The 20,010-nt window shown below is 37.4% G+C and overlaps 2 protein-coding genes across 3 annotated transcripts; both read left to right on the top strand.

Moving 5' to 3' along the window:
* The first annotated feature begins 4,228 nt into the window (after positions 1-4,228).
* Positions 4,229-7,211, top strand: LOC119984500 (uncharacterized protein At1g01500-like). The gene is made up of 2 exons (XM_038828486.1): positions 4,229-4,945; positions 6,417-7,211. The coding sequence occupies exons 1-2, from the start codon at positions 4,229-4,231 to the stop codon at positions 6,651-6,653; spliced, it is 954 nt and encodes a 317-aa protein (XP_038684414.1). The 3' UTR covers positions 6,654-7,211.
* Positions 7,212-11,706: 4,495 nt separating this feature from the next.
* LOC119984499 (C-terminal binding protein AN) lies at positions 11,707-19,718 on the top strand. Of its 2 annotated transcripts, XR_005464917.1 has the most exons (8): positions 11,708-12,427; positions 13,688-13,856; positions 13,949-14,079; positions 15,679-16,476; positions 16,588-16,635; positions 18,788-18,901; positions 19,007-19,137; positions 19,439-19,718. XR_005464917.1 is itself a non-coding variant. In XM_038828485.1 (7 exons), exons 1-7 carry the CDS (start codon positions 11,834-11,836, stop codon positions 19,079-19,081), a joined length of 1,929 nt encoding a protein of 642 aa, XP_038684413.1. In that variant the 5' UTR covers positions 11,707-11,833; the 3' UTR covers positions 19,082-19,282. The 2 variants fall into 2 exon arrangements, 1 of the variants encoding a protein (XP_038684413.1); XM_038828485.1 differs by lacking the exon at positions 19,439-19,718 and having other exon boundaries at positions 11,707-12,427; positions 19,007-19,282.
* The last annotated feature ends 292 nt before the right edge of the window (positions 19,719-20,010 follow it).

Raw genomic sequence — 20,010 nt, 5'->3', positions numbered from 1 at the left:
ACACCATCTCATTTTTGGTGTTGGAGAAGACCTCTTTAGTGAGCCTTCTAACTTTAGTGATGCTGATTTTGAGCTTGGAGATCTTTCACTTGAAGAGATTGATGATAAAATTGAAGGTGACAGGTTCATTGATGTTGGTATTGAGGCTGAGGCAGGTTCATTGATGAGAAGTTATTCGATCCTATCATTTACTCAGTTAGAGGACTGAGTGATGCGGAAGGTGATGAAGAGGATTTGGAAAGCTTATCTAGGGAGGAAGAGAATGATGTTGAGGTAATGGAGAAAGATGAATCTTTTCCTACTTACAAGCCTCTAATCTTGGGAAGAAGCTAGAAAGTTAGAATGATGAATTCAAAATGGCTTGCTGCTAAGTTAGTTCCCAAATTGAGAAGGAATCCTAAAATGAAGTTGAGAGAGATAATAATGAAGGTCCAGGATAAATATGTAGCTTCCATTAGTTTAGGTCTTGCTGCCAGAGCAAGAAAGAAGACTATGGATGTTGTTCAAGGTAGTCACAAAGAACAATATAGAAGGTTGCATGATTTTTATGGTGAGCTGTTGAGGTCTAATCTTGGGAGCTCTTGTGGTGTGTCTCCAAGAAGCTTGGTTGCCGTGTTTGATAATATTTATTTATGTTTGGAAGCATGCAAAAAATCCTTCTCTTCATGCAAGCCAATTATAGGAATAGATATGTAACAGCCCGCCCCCTCAAGTCTAGTAACACTTTTTCCGCTTTAGGCCCAACTGGCCCTCACGGCTTTGTCTTTCCAAGAGGTCACCCATCCCAATATTGCTCTCACAGAAGCACATTTAACTGCGGAGTTTTTATGGGATTTGATGTCACCACTCCAAGGAAAACCTGTTGTTACTAGTTTGAGAGTTTGACCTATTATATTCTGCACTTCCCCTCAAGCATTGTCTGATATGGGGATAGTGGACATGCCTCCTGTGCCACACATTGTACCCCCCTCAGGAGTCGTACACACACGTGTCGACACACAGAGCCCACAAGATGGATGCTTTTTGAAGTTGTATGGGAGGTAACTTTTTACTGCTATAGGTAGAGACCCTAATGACCAAATGCTCTCTATAGCCTTTGTTGTGGTTGACAAGGAAACAAGGGCAACTTGGAGATGGTTTCTTGGTAGACTACTAGAAGATATTGAGTTACACACAACTAATTAATAGATGGACTTCTGCTAGTGACCAGCTGAAGGTATGTGATTGACACCATCTTTGATATTTATTAGTTCCTTAAAATACACAACTTTGATGCATTGTGTTTCACGCAGAGTCTTGGGTTAGTTTTGGATGAAGATTTACAGGGTATGGACCACAGGTTTTGTGTCAGACATATGTATGAAAATTTCAAGAAAGTTTTCCCAAGTTTACAGATGAAAGAACTAATGTGGAAGGCTGCTAGAGCAACCTACCCCCAAGAATGGATGAGGGTGAAAATAGAGAGTGTAGTTGTAAATTGTGGGATTTGATTGGTATTCCTTGCTGTCATGCAGTTAGTTGCATCAACTACAAAGAGGAATATATGCTGAGTAATGTTCCAAAGTGCTTCAAGAAGGATGCGTATGTACAAGGTTACTCACCTCTTGTGTTGCTTATGAATGGGCCAAAGTTATGGCAAAATACTGGACTACCTAACATCATTCCTCCACCTATCTAGAAAAAGCTTGGAAGGCCAAAAGTGGAAGTTTAGGTCAGGATGAGGCCACAACTTCGGATAGACGAAGAAGGTCATCAAACCACATGAGATGTGGTAGATGTTGTGTACTTGGTCATAATAGAAGGGGTTGCAGTTTTGAAATACTAGCAGCAACTGTATTTATGAATGAGGAGTCAACTGCAAGATAACAAACCATTCAATTCAAACAATTCCCATTAATAGTTAATGATAACAAACCAACACCTAAAGCATTACATACATGCATATTTGCCCAAAACATGTAATCCCCAACACTATCACACAAAATGGAAGTTCAACTCCAACTACTTTGATGCTACTTATCCTTCTACCTGTAGCTTATCACGGTGTACCCCATGACAACCCTTAACCTAGCCTTCAGATGAGGGACAAATGGGTTCTTCCATCTTGTTGACACATGGTGACATAAGAGCAATACCCTGTCCTTTGTCCCTCTTCCTCAATTCCATTGCAGTTCCACTAGATGAGATTGCAGCCTTCCCCTTATCTAACATCCTCTTTGTCGGGATAGATTCAGATATGTCTTCATTGTCATCAATGAGCATGATAAACTCCACTTAAAAATGAACAATGAAACATGTTTAACACATACATTGGAACCCTTTCTAATACTATCAATGAAATGAGTTTACAAAATGTAACTTCACCTTTTTTGGTGAGAACTTATGGCTTTTCTCTCCACAAAGCTTACAATCTTTTTTGCTCAACTTATTTTGTAGATACACATCATAAGTGTATGTGTTTGTGTGGTCTACATACACATGCACACACCCATATTCCTCCCCAGTCCAACCCATCTCAATGTATTAATCTTCATCTTCCAGTAGCTTCAGACCATGATAGAATGGTTTCCAGGGCTTCAAATACAGAATTGCAACATTGACAAAATTGACACCTAAAACTTTCATCCACCAGCTCATCGTAGAACTACCCCACTAATCCATTCTAACACTTATGCATGTGTGAATAGACCACCCGGTGTATTCCCAATTCTCAACATCCAAAATCCCTCCCAGATGAACAATCATCTTGAACTCATGGACTATATTCATTCTGGTTGTAAAATCGAAAATAGCAAAGAGAAGGAGATCAGGCGTATTGCATTTTAATAGAACATAAATTCGGTGAGGACAAAAGTTAGATTGCCTTTACCTGAAGCAATCTTTCACGCTCACAGGCGGGCTTCAAAATCACATGAAGAATGACGGGCTTGAAGCAACTCGTGATGGAGAAGTCGAGAAACAATGGTTCTTATAAATTAGGGCTTTAGTCTAATTTTTAGTGTATTTTTTATTATTAAAAAATGACATGTAAACTCTTTTAATAATAATAATGAGTGGATAAGCCAACGTGGATCTCCGGTTGTCAAATAAGCAATTTTCGACTATCATTCATCGGCACGATGATTTTCGGGACATAAAGACTTGTTTTTTGAAACTTTAAGGATATTTGGGGTAAATTTTAAACTTTAAGGACAGAAAAGATAACAGCATATAGCTTCGAGACATAAAATATGGTTTGGCCATATATAGAATGGAGGGGATGCGGATTAGGGGTGTCCACAATCGATCTGCAACCGAGGAATCGATCCGCAATCGTGATTATTCGATTTTCGGATTCGGTTACGATTTTAGATACGGTTATGATTTTAGTAAATTTTTGAATATTTTTCAGTTACGGTTATAACCAAAACTGAAAAATATTAATATATATTATATATGTTACAAATTGGAATTGTTGAGACACCATAGGAGGCCAAGTAGTTTGTAAAACTTTGATTATGTCTCTATAAAAAATTATAAATTAAGATACCAATTAACCTAATCATTACACAAATTATAAATTAAGATTGATTAATTTAAACTCATTGTGACTTTATCATTTTAATTGTGATGATATCATTATCATGAGTTTTTATCAAAGTTTGTTAGATGGAGTATGAGTTGATCATGGGCTATTTTCTCCATCTATTTTAAGATTTATTTATACTTCTTCCATTTCTTCAAAAATAAAAAACCGATCCGATCTGAAAAACATGGTTATTTGGGTTTGATTATCGGAACACATATTGTCCGATTATGGATTATAAAATATCATAACCAAATCAATTAGGACATTACGGTTTCGGTTAAAAACCGAACGAAAAACCGAACGGACACCTGTGCGGATGGTGTAAAGAAAACCTTTTTAACAAAATTAAATTACCGTTTATTCCTGCCAGGCACCATCTGAATGACGAGGGTAAGTCGCATTCCTGACTCTCTTTTGGTTTTTGACTTGGTTGTTCAAAAACTAGTACCGAGTATCTCCAACAAACCTCGCAAAATCACTACCCAAATCCAAAACCAAAACCCCTCATTTTGTTAACAACAATTTCTCCATCCATGAAAGCTGAAACCAAAACCCCTCCCCTCCTCTCCTACCCAATCCCTTATTTTTCTTACTTTCTCAGCCCCGATTCTCGCATCATCCCATCCCCAAAAATTGATTTGCCAAAAATTCTAGCGTTTCATGGATGATAACAAAGACAAAGTTGGTGACCTCACCGTTTCGATACCTAAAACTTCGAATTCGTATCACTTGATCCCCAACCCGTCGTTGAATCAATCTTCGTGGCTTGAAATTCGTCTCTTTTATGTCCGCATCGCTCCTTACGTGGTTGACAGCGTCCTGAATCATCTCTCGCTATGCCATCTCCGCAGCGAGATTGGTGTTTCCCTCAACATCAATGGTTCCTATGTCCCTGCCACAGATTCAGCTTCCCTCACACTCCGTCTGGATCACCTCAACAAGGAGTCCCCCAAGGTTACTTATGTGAGCACTGATAGCGTATGTGTAATCTGCAGTATCGAATTTGAGGTTTTGGAGAATGAGGACATGATTCTCTGCGGTTCTTTGGAGAGGATGGAGTCTACGTGGGGGAATGGTGCCGTGGGATTAGAGAATGATTCAAAGATTGGTTGGAGTACGGATTGCTATATGACCGCGGGCATTGGGGCTGGTAGTTCAACGTTTTTCCAGCCTAGGCTTGGGGTATTAGCACCTGCAATTGAGGTTTATATCGCTGGGTGTTGTGGTGGTATGCCTGTGATATTAACTAAGATGATCCAGGTTAGTCCAAGGAGGAAAGGTTTGAGGCGTGGGACACTTGATGCGATTCCTGAGGATGAGGAGATTGAGAGGGAGCATAAGGGTGGCAATGTGCTGGTTTACCACAGCAAAGTGCAGGTAATTTTCTATTTCAGGACTCCTTTTTTCATCTCTCTTTTGTTCTGCATTATTAATATGGTGGGTTTACATGTTTGAAATACTTTTTTTTTACTTGGTTGATGAATTAGAGATGTGAATTCAGATTAAAATACTATTACTTTGGGGAATAAGATATATCTTGTTTAGAAAAGGTTGATTGATTTGCCAATCAATGTGCCAATACGAGAAATTTACCCAGCGGGAGCTCTATGCTCTTGTTGTGAACCAATTGTTGACTATTGAGAACATTGGTGATGACCTTATGGAGCTGGTTTTTTGGTGTTTAGGTTCCAAGTAATGTGAGTACCAGTACTATATTTTTGGATTTTCTTTTCTATGGCTTTCTAACCTTTTAAATTTAATGTTCTTGAGATTTTGAGTAGTGTTCTTTTCTCCTGCGTGACTTATTTTTAGCAGTATTCATATTTTTATCCCTAACAGTAATATTCTTTTTAGACTATCTATTACTTGCTTTCCTTTGGATTGTTGCTGATAGACATTTTTATAATACTTGCTTACATCATTTTCTGTTGTGAAAGGAATGATAGGTTTAGTACGTGCTCAGAATTACTGAGTGTTGCATCATAGGTAGGTTTTATTGAGATCATCTCAATTTTTCTCTGCATGGGAATTTTTCTTAGGTAAATGTTTTTGTGAATTGTTTACATAATTATCTTGTGAGAAAGGAAAAGAAGGAAGTGGTCGTTTCAATCTTAATGCAAATGGCCTGCTCAACCTTGCTGCTTTGTCTCTCATAGGCAGCCTTGGAGTTGAAAATTATTAAGATTTGAATTTTGTAAGGTTTGGTTTTAGTTCTTATGATGGTACCATTGACGGAATTTGTGATGTCATCTATGTTTTGTTGGAGCTTTGTAGGTGTAGCAGGAAGGTTCATATGAATTTTCTTAGTCATAGTTAGTCTATGAGTTTTTATGGCTTAGTTTCCAACTCGAAAGTACTCATATGATTACAAATAAAGGTTGTTTATGGATTTCTCAATGTCGAGATGCTATCTTATTTGCTCTCCTATTTTTCGTTTATGTTTTCTTGTAGTAGGTCTTCATTATATTCTGGAATTGTGTGTTTCTAGAGTATTCTTCTCTCTCTCTCTCTCTCTCTTGGAATGGAAAACAATTTTATTTAAGTACCCAGAGAGGTGCAAGCCCATTGAGGAGAAAACACTCTTAATAGCCTCTAGCAGTATAATATAAACTTAAGCTTAAAACAGTTTACGATGAATCTCTCTCTGTGGAGTCCTCAACGTTGTTTAAAATTCAATTCTTTCTTTCTTTGAATTATCAACCGCATTATGAGCATGGTAACCGCTTTAATAAATCATATAGGTAAATTTAGAAAATGTGAAGCTTACTAGCTCATTGCCACATTTGCTTGTACTTGCATGCTTACTTTTACTTTTCCCAGGTCTTAACTGATTGATGTGATTATTCAGATAACAGAAGCAAACACAGACACTGATGCTTATGACATGGACGGAAAAATTGGAAACAACTACTATTCAAAAGAGATGTACACCGGTAAGGATGGCCAACTCTTATGGTTCAATGATGGTGTTAGAGTTGGTGTTGGAATTGGCCTTGGGTTGTGCCTTGGGGTCGGGATTGGTGTTGGACTGCTCATGCATTCGTATCAGGCAACTACCCGAAATTTCGGGAGGAGGTTTTTGTGAGTTGGCTCTTTCCATTTGGCAATTTGCTAATCTGGTTCTATTTAAAGCGAGGGAATGAAGTCTTCCACCAAATGGTAAGAAAGGTATGAAAGAGTTCAAAGATTGTGACCGAAGAGGCAACGAAAAGGCCTATTAGACAATCAATTAAAGCTTATGTTTTGCTGGTGGATGGAAGTTGTACAGTGTTCTTTTTATCAAGATTTCCCTGGATAGAAATTATACTGCTACAGGAGCCGCTGAAAGTCTCCCATCCTAGTTCTATGATTGTCGAAACTCAGAAAATGAAGGTGGATATTATGTGAGTCTGATTCAATCTTTGGACTCGGAGTATTCGGAGCTGGAACATGTAACATATTGACAGGCTTTTTCAACGACTCTTGCCCATCTTGATAAGTCATTTGGCCCAGCGTAGGAGTAATTGTGGGTTTGTAGACATTTGGCCCAGCTTTTGTCCATCTTGTAACCTAGGCATTCTGCTCTACCTCTCGTCTTTCTCTCCTAAGTTTTAGCTAGTCTCAGACTCAAGGAATCAAATGTGAGGCGTGAGTTAGGGCTTACTATTTGTTAGTTTATATGATGAATGACTTGCTAGTTGTTATGTGTGCTTTAAGGTATGCTCTCTCCGAATGAGATCATTGTGAAATGATTTTAAAATATGAAAAATCATCGATGACATAATTAACTTTCAAGTATTACTTTATAGTTATAGAAATACTCTCATGAGGACATAAATTAAGGATAATTTTTTTACCATTGATTTTGAACATATGAGACTCAAAATAGTGAGTTATACTTGTCATTTCACTTAAATCGATAATAAAAAGTTGTTCTTATTTTATTTCATTACTTTATATCCTTATGGTAGAATTTTTGGTTATCGTTATTTTATAAAAAAATTTAGTGTTATTTTTTCGTACTTTCAAATGCATAATTAATAAATGACCCAAAAATTATGTGCCCGCCTATGCTATCAAGCCAACAATATCATCGGCAAGTCTTTTTGTGGTTACAGTAAGATATGGTCGATTTCAAATGGATCACCAATTGCATTCGAAAACATTAGTGGCCAAATTGTTTTCAAAAGACCAAGCCATCTAATTGAAATTTGCTCTCTTGTAAGTTATAATGATTACAAGTAAAGAAGACATGCTGGATGATTTTGACATGGTTATGTTGGACAGAATAGTTCAATTTGGGTAGTTCCCATCTTGAGCGTATGTGCCTATTTGTTAAGCAGCAATAACATACAACAGTAATTTGGTATATGGCTTTATTTTTTTTAACACAAGGAATTTGTCATTTTTTTCCAATTTTTGTAAATAAAATATTTGAAAATATCATTTGTGAAAAATTTACAAGATTTTAACCATTAGATTGTGTTTTCGATTATTGGATATGACAATAGAAAACATATGTTACAAAATTTATATCCAATAGTTTAAAATAGTTAAATATTTGTTACATATTTTTGTTGATAATTCAATTTTTGATCAAGTAAAAGAGGACGCAGACAAATTAAAAATCTTACAAAATTTTTATTTATGATTTTTAAAAAAAAAGAGATTGGTGCACAAGTGGGATCCACTCACTTGCATTTCTTCTCCCTTTTCCTCCATTCCTTTCTCTCTCGTTCCTCTTCTCCTTTTCTGTCACTATGGATGCTTCGAACCCTATTTCTTTGTCTTCTTCTTTGCACTATCTCAACCGACTTCCATTAATGAACTGGGTATCCGTCGACAGCAAGAACGGATCACCCCACTTCGGTACAATAGTAGGTAGAGAGAAAGGGAGAAGGTGGAGAGAAGGGGAGTTTGGTAGTTGAATGAATTTGAAGTGCTAGACATTGGAGTGTGTGCACAAGAGTACCCATTGTGGATCATTTTGGAGTGCTTGAGATGATATTTTCTTGATAAATCTAGTGCTAAATGCCCACATTGGGCACATTTTGACACTCCAAAAAAATCTAAATTTTTTTGTAGCTACTCTATATTTGGAGCACTTAGTAGTTCATGACTAGTGAAGATTACGTGACCCACTTTACCATTACTTCTCTCTTTCCCTTCCTTTCTCTCTCCCTCTCCCTCTCCATCTCTCCCTAATTGTTCGACTTTCAAGCTTCAGCTCAAGCAACTTCGATTCAACGGCAACAACAACTTTGACTCAACGGTGACTTCGACAACAACGGGAATGGCGATGACGGTAGTGCGATTTTGTGGATAAGCTACAGTGCTATTTTGTCTTGAGAATTCATATTTTTGCACTGCGTTCCAATTATGGTTGATGGGGCTTTATTTAATTGCTTAATTTAGTTCTGCGCTTGGTTGGGACCACACTTGTGTACACCATTGTAGTGTTGAAGAAGAATGAGGGTGTTATAGAATATAGCAATTGATAAATGGGTTTAGGCACAAGAGTTGAGATGTTTGGTACACCTTAATCCTTGTGCATCTATTGATTTATCAATTGTCATACTATGATATATCTATAGTGGACACTCTTGAGTTAGCACTCTAAATATTAATTGGTTGAGTGGCACCCGTAAGACAAGAAAATAAAGAAAAAAGGCAATGAATGATGTGGCATCAATCAATTGGTTGAGTGGGTCTCGCAAATATTACTATTCATCAAATTAGAGCCACTCCAAACAGTGGCATATCTGAGTCTACGAGGGCCCTCGGCGAACTTAAAAAAGGGGTCCTTTTAAATTTGTTCTCGTGCTTGTCATATAGTTCTTAAACGTCTAACTCTAAAGAATATTACTTAAATATGACTCTCATAACATTTTGAGATGCAAAATCATTAATTATGTCAGTATATTCAACTTTTTTCCATCAAATCACTTTCAATAGACACATAGCTAACCCATTTAACCTTTCTTGCGACATGGTGGACTAAAGATATGATTTTATCAAGATCTATTCTACTTAGCTTGGTTATTTTATGTGACAATATGACTATATGAGTGTTTTATATGACTATATGAGTAATATATGTTAATGATATATATTATTGATTTTAACAACAACAATATATATTTCTTAAAAGTTATAATTAATCATAAAACAATTCGAATTGATTCATAAACTAATAACCCACTTCATCTCATTTCTTGTTTGTCCAAATGCCAAAACGTCAAAATGCATATCATCTCACCTCACTACAGTTGTTTTTGAGTGGGATGTCGGTATGGGCACCCCAATAGCACCTTGGGATATATGACAATACTGACATAGTCTTTTGTTTCTACAATGCTCTACTTTTCATTCTTTACACTTTTAGGGGAGAGAGAGAGTCTACATATATGAGTATTTTATGCAGTAAACACTTATATTAAGACCAAAAGTTGACCTTTGTCAGGATTGGAATCGATGGTAGTGGCAACATCTTCAGAAAAGTGACCTCATCTTACGTGTTGCGAAACCAAGCACAAATCAAGTAAGGAGGACACTTATAGCTTACCTTTGAGATCATATCAGCTCAATGAAAAGAGGGACTTGAAACATCATGAACTTTCCCTCGGATTTTCCCATAAAACAAACAAAAAATCGAACAACAGAAAAGGAGAGAGAAAGTGAAGACAAAGATGAAGTCCGCATATCTCGAAATATGAGTTCCGACGAGTTCGTCAAAAAATACAAAACTAGGGCCGACAAAAGAAAAGGGAAATGGAAACCTGTATTTTGATATGTTGATATTCTAAGAGACCAAATGTTGAAGGTATGCCCCCTATCTTCCCCTACATTACCCAGACCAACTGGTAATGGATTTGTGGAGTAGGAAAATGAAATCGCCAGGGAGAGAGAGTGAAGAAAGAAAATGCAATGAGAAAGGGATAATAAGAGATAGGAGGTTAGGGAGAATTGGAGAAGAAGAGATGTGTTTGAAAGAGAGTTCGGAGTACCTGCAGTCTCCATTATAGGCAGTGTTCCATCACACTATCCAATCTTTTTTTTAAATTTAGAAAACAACATAGGTTCCCTACTCTTAAACATATTAGACTGTAGTGTTGGAAACTACAGGTACCCCTCACTGTTTGGAAGAAGATATAGATATGTTAGGAAGAGGAGACAGAGCCGAGAAAAACCCAAGGTAATATTGGTGTGCCGATAGTAGCACGTATTCCAATGTGGTATTGGGGTGCAAATATCGATTTTTGGGGTGCCAATACCAACCCTCTTTTGAGTGATATTCCAAATATTTTTTAACAAATGGCAATAGACGTCAAGTCACCTCACCTCACCTCATCTCCTGGTCTGTGCGCACTACTTAGTTGGTCAAAATACGAAAGACCCCAAACAGACCACTTAGCTCAACCACAATGGTGGTTTTTTGTTAAGAAATGGATAATGTATGAGGATTTGTATTTTGCTGATATAACTGTATTAGAGGATGTGTTTTACTGATGTGACTGCGCCAGCAAAATATATTGATAAAATAATGTAAATTTATTGACTTTATTTTTTGTGTAATAAAGATGGATGTAGATATGAGTGTATTTGATATGGGGCTCAACAAACAAGTCAACTTGGGGCTATAACCAAAGTCCTTGCCTCATGCTTGACTCAAAAAAAGAGGTTAACAAAATAACGTTATTGTAAACATCTTTTTTTTGCGGGCCCATTAAAATTCACTTTTTCTCATCCACGACCCCTTAGATTTAGAGCATTTGTAATGGTGTTATTTTGTCTGGACTAACAAATATGTATTGAGTTTTGTGTTTTACTGATGTGGTTGTATTGGGTTTTGTGTTTTGCTGATGTGGCTATATTGGGAGATGTGTTTTATATTGAAAGATTGTGTTTTGGTGTAGTTTTATTGGGGACAACATGAAAGGTATGAGAATTTGTTGGCCATCATGTTGGGTGGGAAGAAAAATATATAGGAATTTGTGTTTTGTTGATGTGGTTATATTGGGAGATATGTTTTATTGATGTGGTTGTATTGAGAGACGTGTTTATCTTGACTTTTTTATGTAATAGAAGTGGGATCCAATATAAATTTTTGTTGGGCTAACAAATTAACAATAGTGAAGTTGCTCTTAGCATTGTTGTTTTTCCTTTTTTATCACCCAAATTCATCTCACCTCACTTTCCGTACTCGCCCAAACGGACACGATTTTGTGCGATGAACCCTGCCACTGAGCTTACTGCTTCCACACTAATGGGAGAGGAAGAAAAGTAATGACCGGTATATCCAACAACAGATCCTCCGCGACAATGCCTCGTCGGAGCAACTCTACGCCCCTCCCCTTGGTGGTCTCTCTTAACTGCATAGAGGATTTCGCCCTCGAGCAGGACTCCCTGGCAGGGATCGCTGCCGTCGAGCATGTCCCCCTAAGTCGCCTGGCCGACTGCAAGATCGACGCTGCGTCTGTCGTGCTCCTTAACTCCCTCTCATATCTTCCCCGGGCCGCCCAGCGACGTCTCGGCCCCTTCCAGCTCATCCTTTGCCTTGGCTCCGCCGACCGTGCCGTCGACTCTGCCCTTGCTGCTGACCTTGGCCTTCGGCTGGTACACGTGGATACGTCCCGAGCTGAGGAGATCGCCGACACCGTTATGGCACTTTTCCTTGGATTGATTCGCCGTACAAACCTGCTCTCAGGCCAGACACTTTCAGCTTCTGGATGGCTCGGATCGGTACAGCCCCTCTGTCGAGGGATGAGGCGGTGTAGAGGGTTGGTTTTAGGGATCGTAGGTAGATCTGCCTCCGCAATGTTTCTGGCTACGAGGAGCCTGGCGTTCAGGATGAGTGTGCTCTACTTCGATGTTTACGAGGTAGAAATTTGATACATTTGCTGTAGTTTGCTTGACATTTGGTTAATCCGATTTTTTTTTTCAATTGTTCAAATCAATGATTTTGCTGCTGCAGAATGTTTTTAAGTTGATATTTTATATGTACGAGCTGGTTGAGCTCAGCCTTTCAAAATTAGGCACATTCCGTGTCTGCATTTTATGCCGTAGTAGTTAACTGGGCTCTTTGATTTAGGATATGTTTGCTGTTTTTTTCTTCTGGAAACATGCCAGTGAACTCGATGGATTTCATGGGTTGATGCTCCTAAACCCTAAATTGTAATGTTGTTTTTAACATGCGTCGATGACTGTTTCTTTTAAAACCGTATTGTTTACCTTTCTAATATCTTTTGTTATCAGTAATTCCATTTTTTGAGTTTTGTCTGGAGGATGTTTTTCTTGTGCTATAAGATAATTTAGTGTGTCTCAATGGTGTTAGGTTCGTAATGGTACAATAGTGCATGAAATCCGTGGAGTGTTTTTTGAATATGGCGTCATGGCCTTGTAGAAGTGACCTCTTGTTTTCAACCAATAGCTTGTTTGGTATTTTGTTGTCATCTTGTTTTCCCTTTGGTTGATGAGTATACTCTTGTCATCAATTGGACTGTGTGCACGATCTGGCAGCGATTGGTTCATAGTATGCAGTCTTTCATTGAAATTTATCATTAGTTTTCCTTTACATGATGTGGTGATTGTGCCTTGTTCTTTTGTCCTTTTTAAGATGCAAGCATCTGTATTCAGCTTGTTGAAATCTTGAAAATTGGAATTGCAAAATGTGATTGTTCTTTGATTTTGATTAAATATTTTCATTTTATGAATAAGTGGAATGGATGTTCAGCCTTAAACCATTTGGGTGATAGTCTAGTTGGTGAATCTCTCTGGGGCCAAACCGTATGGACTCGGGAGGTCCTGAGTTCAATTCTCATGGGGATCAATACCCTTGTGGCCACACATTGGGCTTTGGCCCAACTTATCATGTCATCAGGTGGAGAACTTATGTGCGCATGGGCCCGATAACACCAGTTTGGACCCATATCGGATGTCCAAGGGCTAAGCTTGTATGGTGTCATTCTTGGTTACCCAAAAAAGGAAACGGTCAGTCACATTAAATTCATTTGGAATGACTTTCATTCCATAAATTGACATGACTTTCATTCTATAAATTTACGGGTCAGTCGCATTAAATTCATTTGGAATATCTATTTCAAAGCTGAGCTGAGGATGAGAACTCTCACCTTTACACAGGGACAGGGGAAAGTCAGCCGGTCCTCGGTTACATTTCCTCCTGCTGCTCGAAAGATGGATACTCTAAATGACTTACTGGCTACAAGTGACTTAATTTCACTACATTGTGCACTTACAAATGAGACAGTTCAGATTATCAATGCAGAATGCTTGCAACATATAAAACCTGGTATTATACTTACATCACATAGAAATTATTCTCATAGAACTTTGTGATTTTTCCTCTTTCCTTCAAGTAAAGGATTTCTTTGTCCAATACAGGAGCATTTCTTGTGAACACAGGCAGCAGTCAACTTTTGGATGATTGTGCTGTGAAGCAGCTTTTAATTGATGGAACCTTAGCTGGTTGTGCTCTGGATGGAGCTGAAGGACCGCAATGGATGGAAGCATGGGTATGGTATTTTTTTCCATTGGATGTCTTCGAGAATCTAGACACATCATATGCATTAACTGTGTTGTTTTGACATTGGGTGTTTGTTTGATACTTCATATGAATCTTAATATATCACATCCTCATGAATAAAGAGATCCTGTTTGTCCATCATATTGTTGGTGCCCTGGGTTATTTGGCTTGAGGCTACTGGCTTCTTGAGATACGGGCACACACGCCTTTGGATACTCAAGCCTGCCTTTATGAGTTCTCTCGTAGTCTTGACATGGCCCATGCAAATCTCGCCAATTGGATTTGTGACACAAAAACTTTCTTTGTTCCTATAAATTCCATTGCTAAAGCTATTGTAATGGTGATTAAATTGACCATTTTAAAAATCTCTTCTGTAGATGTTTTGACTTCTATTCAAAATAATGCAAAGAACTTTCAGTGTGAGATTGTTGATGGGAATTAAGGCAAGGATAGAAGAATTAAAATTAGTAATCTCTTTTGTGATGGCATTGGTGTGGTCCAATCGTTTAAATGTCAATTTCAAGATTTACTCACCTTAGCTAGGGATAAGAAAGCAGCCTTGGTTGATGAGAAGTTTGGAATGACTATTGATGAGGTAAGTCAGAACACATCACCTTTAATAGCACGTAACTGGGAAATTGACTTATTCACAAATCTTTGATGCTGATGATGCTTATTCAAGATCAGTAGAATTAGATTTTTAAACTTTTGGCCATGGTATGAATACTAATCTAGATAAAACTGTTCTGTTCGATGTAACTGAAAATTGATCGAGTCCACTTACCTTGTGTAAGTGTAACCCTTGGGTGACACTCCCTTTATGTCTCTTTAATATTTTGTTTAGCTATCAGTAGGTTTTACACTCATCTCACCACCTCCATTTATATAATTATATTCTTTCAAATCATTTGCGGTTTTTTTTCTTATGGTCTTTGATTCTCTTTCTCCCATCTCTGGTGAAGCTTGCTTATGTCAATTGTTTATCTCCCAAGATCTTTTTTTGCAATCACACGACTTTCTCTATACTATTATTTATATATTTCATTGATAGCTCCTTTTTTCCCCTCCATTTAACTTTTCTTGTGGATTCTAGTTAAACAGTATCTTGACTCTTAGGGGCTTGGCACGCTTATTCAAATTTCTTCTAATTTTTCAGTCCAAACTAAACATGGTTTTCTCTCTACTATTATTTTGAATCTTAAGGGGTTTGGCACGCTCATACAAAAACTTGAACCAGTGGCGCTATTTAGTTTCTACTTTCTACATTTATGCCAAGAATAAGTTGAATTAAAATCTTGTACTGATCTTTCATCATGCGGTAAAAATTATTTAAGTGTTATTTACATGTATCTTAAATTAATTTTTGCAACTCGAGCTCTGGTTTTAATCTTAACCACAGATAAATTTTTCAGTGGCTGCTCTATGAATAGGAATCTTATTCTTCATAGATTTATCTTTTTTATCACTTCCAGTATTATATTTTGGGGGGAAATACTGTTGAGATATCTTGCCTATGTTCTGTGCATAGAAAGGATGCATGGACTGAAAATGGTGACTTAGACACTAAAGTCAAAATGTCTTTCCTCAGATAAGGGAGATGCCCAATGTAATGATACTTCCTCGAAGTGCAGATTATAGCGAAGAAGTGTGGATGGAGATTAGAGGGAAGGCCATTTCTATTATGCATACATTCTTCTTTGATGGGGTTATTCCAAAGAATACGGTCTCTGATGAGGATGAAAAGGAAAGTGAAATTGGAGAGGAAAATGAACAGTATGATAAGCAAGTCAAAGAAATTGCTTTTCAGGGTTCTGTCGGCGAGAGATTGGATGATGATACTCAACTAAGTACAGAAAGCTACCTGAAAAATTCAACTAATCATTCAATTGAATCTACTAGCCAAACTCAGGGTTTTTTGTCTCACAATACTGCCTTGAGATCCGAAGGGAAACGCAGCAGATCAGGGAGGAAGGCCAAGAAGAGGCACTCCCGACAAAAATCCCTTCAAAAATCAGATGACCCTTCTTTATTCGAGAAAGAAAGCACTTCGCACCAAGAAGATGATACTGCCATGAGTGGCACAGATCAAGTTTTAAGTTCCAGTTCTCGGTTTGCTTCTCCTGAAGATCCAAGGAGTAGGAAAGCGCCAATGAGTTTAATAGAAGAATCAACCTCAGACCAGCTTATAAAGTCGAGTATGAAGTTAAGTGGCAAGTCTATTGAACTTTTAAAAGATGGATATGTTATAGCTTTGTATGCAAGAGATCGTCCCGCACTCTATGTCTCCAGGCAAAGAGTTAAAGGTGGTGGCTGGTATTTAGACACCATGTCCTTTGTAACCCAAAGAGATCCTGCAGCGCAGTTCCTTATTAACTTCAGGAGCAAGGTCCTTGCCATGATTCTTTTGCCTTAAGTTTCAGCTTACTCTTATTGTGCCAACTGACATCTGACTAATTGTTGTTCCGCTTAATTAATATTGTGCCACTTTTTTTTTCAGGACACCATTGGCTTGCGTTCTTTTGCTGCTGGTGGGAAGTTGTTGCAGGTGATTTCTCTTAATGTTTTGCAAGATCTCTTTTTGAAACCTATAATGGGGAGTGATCTTCAGGCTCTATTTCACCAAATGTTGATTATGTTTGTGTTATTGAATTTTTATTTAAGAAGAATTTATCTGGTGGCTGTAGCTGAGAACCAAACCATTAACGCCTCAATTATTTTTTTCTTGTGTAGAACAATGCAGGCTGAATTCTTAAAATTATTTTAGTCATAAACAAGGTAGTTAAAATCACGATCATGATCATAAAATTGTACGGTTTTACGATCATGACCATAGGTTCCAAGCATAATAGTGGTGGAATAGCTCCAGATTGCTGCAAATCACGATCAGAATCAACGAAATCGTTAAAATCGCGATTTTAACGATTTTATTTTACTCCATAAAAGCCCAAATCTCCTTCAATTGTCTTCTTCGCTTGAAATGGCTATACCCTCTCTTCTCTCTGTTTTTTTTTTTAATATTTTTTTTATCATTTCGTTGTCTGCAATCAAGTGCTCGGAAATCAGGCGCTAGATTTGGGTCTCGGTAGATTCGGCTACGTTGAAGGAGAGGCTGTCAGGTTTATGCTAGCCTTGCATCGCCGGTGGAGAGAGTGGGGATGATTTGATGTCGATAGGGGTGGCGACATGGTTTGAGGCGAGAAGCTTTTTTTATTTATAAATGTGATGTGGAGGACGAAAAGGTTATTTGGGATCAAAATTAGAGTAAGATATGGGTGTGTTTGGAAATGCTTTTGCTTTTTTGTTTCCAAAGACTGATTTTAAGTTTAGATTTTAAAAAAAAATTTAAGAAATAAAACTAAAAACAAAATTCATTTGGCAGAGGATTCTGCACGAAGAAAGAGGAAAGAGGATAGAGAAAAGATGAAAGAATTTTACAAAACATCAAATACTAGTTTTGGTTTTTTAGTTTTTGAAAACCAAAAATGGTTTTCAGTTTTACAAAATAATTTCTTAAAATACCCACCCAAACCAATTTTCAAACCCATTTCAATTTTTAAAAACTAAAAACAGTTTTGAGAACTACAATCAAACAGGTCCATAGTTTCCTACTTTTTTATGACCATGTGTTCTCCTTCGTGTGTTGTCCACTACTCATCATTCTTTTAATATGCCCACATGTTCTCTTTAGTGTGTACTGTGTTGTCCACTAATTATTTTTAATATGTATTTTGGTGATATGTGCTTTTTTGTTGGAAAATTAGCAAGTATTGATATATTTGTACCTTATAGAAAACATTTTGTAATATATTTTTCTTATTTTTACATAGTATGTAAAATCTTAGTATTTTACAATTCCGATTTTACACCCTCATGGTCATAAATCTAGAGAGTTGATGATGGACACAAGTTTAGGTTGAGATTTTGAAGTTAATAAGGGTATGGTGTTTTTTTTTTTTCCCCATATGGCTGGTGTGATATAAATGTTGTTCCTTATTGAAATTTACCTCAACTTCTATTTTTTGAACCCTTTTCTAAGTCCCAAAAGGTTCTATGCCGAGAAATGAGAAGAAAATGGGTTTACCTTCATATTTACTGCAAGATACATTGTTTTTCCATTGCTGATTATGCATTTAAAGTTCATTGAAAATTGTTTTCAACCACAAAGTTTTGCCTGTCTAGATATTGTACCAGCTTCACAGGTATCTTATATTGTGCTCTTTCTTTTTCTTTTTTGGAATTTTGGATTTTTTTGGTGTTTTTTGACCTTTTATATCTGTTTTTTTGTGGTTTTGTTGTACTAAGCTTTGACTTCTCATGTTGCACTTTTTTATTGCCCCTTGATAATATTTCCCTTTTGTTCTCAAAATTTTTTTGCTATCAACGTGTGTAAAGAGGGTCTGTTCCTTGTGCACATTGTATTATCATGGATGTCGGAATTTGATGATTAGCTCTTCTGTTCCTTAGTGTAATCCACTTCCCCAGTGTAGCTATGTACTATCTACTGATTCTGTGGTATAATTGTATATTGAAAGCATATGTGCTGTAGTTCATGAAAAAAAACTTACAGAAACTCAAAAGTACAAAATGTTTATATGCCTTCTGATCTTTTTTCATTTTATGATACCTGATTTATTCAGATGCTGCTGGTAGTTAAGGTTCTTTTATTGGGGCTTAAAGTTCTTATATTCAAAATGCAGATTAATAGAAGAATGGAATTTGTATTCGCTAGTCATAGCTTTGACGTCTGGGAGAGTTGGACGTTGGAAGGTTCTTTGGATGAATGTAGGCTGGTTAATAGTAGGAATCCATCGGTGGGTTTCTTTTCTTTATAACTTAATCCTTTCCTCCATGCCCTGTTTCCAATCCATCCTTCAAAACTAAATCCTTTCGTGAATTGTTCTGATGTGCAACTGCAGGCTGTTTTGGATGTTCGCATTGAGATTCTAGCAGCTGCTGGAGACGATGATGGTATTACTCGTTGGCTTGATTAGTGTATGCATAGGGAAATCTGATCTTGCCTCCCACACATTGTCTTTATTCATCTGAGGTTTGTATTTCATCAGAACATGCGCATAGTCCTTAATTTTTTGGGGTGGTGTTACGTCAGCATTTTCATGTCAGTTTCTCTGCCCCTAGATTGTTAGCTGAATGTACTTATGATTTATTTATCTGAGAATACAGTGTTTGCTTTATTCTATCGAGCATGTAAATTCAGTCATAGGCTCGTAGCATGGTAGATACCGCGATAAAGCTCATTGCTGAGTATTTGTTATGATTTGAACTTGTGATAGACGGCTGAGCCCTGCAGTAGATGGGTTGAATGACGGTTGTTTTTTTTTGTGCATCAGCTTTTGGAGTGGGGGATTCGACCCAGCTGTGCGGGTGATATGTGGGTGGTTTGCTTCTGAGGCAAGTCTTGCTACCCTGAATGAGGGCTTTAATGAAGACCCCGATGTAACTCCTGGGATCGATAACGTATTCTTTGCTTGTCTTTGCCTTTACATTTAAAATCCAGAGACCAACATTAGTAGAGTAGGGTAGTGGTGTACTATGATATAATGCTCTAAATTCATGAATGCTAAAAACGAATTGATTAAATTCCCAGAAGAATATCATTGGCTTCGACAATTCAGAACACAAGTGAAAAATTCTTTCCAACATACCCGCTCAAAATATACAGTAATCACACGCATATATACATATATACACCTGCACATGATTTTTCTTTCGTGCGGGTGTGCTTTAAGGTATGTATCTGAGATTAAATTTCATGTTTTAACCCGAATAAGAGAGATTACAGGTCTAGTATTCGTTTATTCGATTTCTTTGTTTCAGTCTTCTCCTTCTCGACCTAATCCCCAATTCTTTGCCTCCTTCGTTCGTGTATTGTCACCCCAAAAGTGTATACGCCCAAATCAAC

Source organism: Tripterygium wilfordii, chromosome 18 (genome assembly GCF_013401445.1).
Source record: "Tripterygium wilfordii isolate XIE 37 chromosome 18, ASM1340144v1, whole genome shotgun sequence".
In the NCBI taxonomy this organism is placed as follows: domain Eukaryota; kingdom Viridiplantae; phylum Streptophyta; class Magnoliopsida; order Celastrales; family Celastraceae; genus Tripterygium; species Tripterygium wilfordii.
This window is presented reverse-complemented; position numbering and strand designations above follow the sequence as displayed.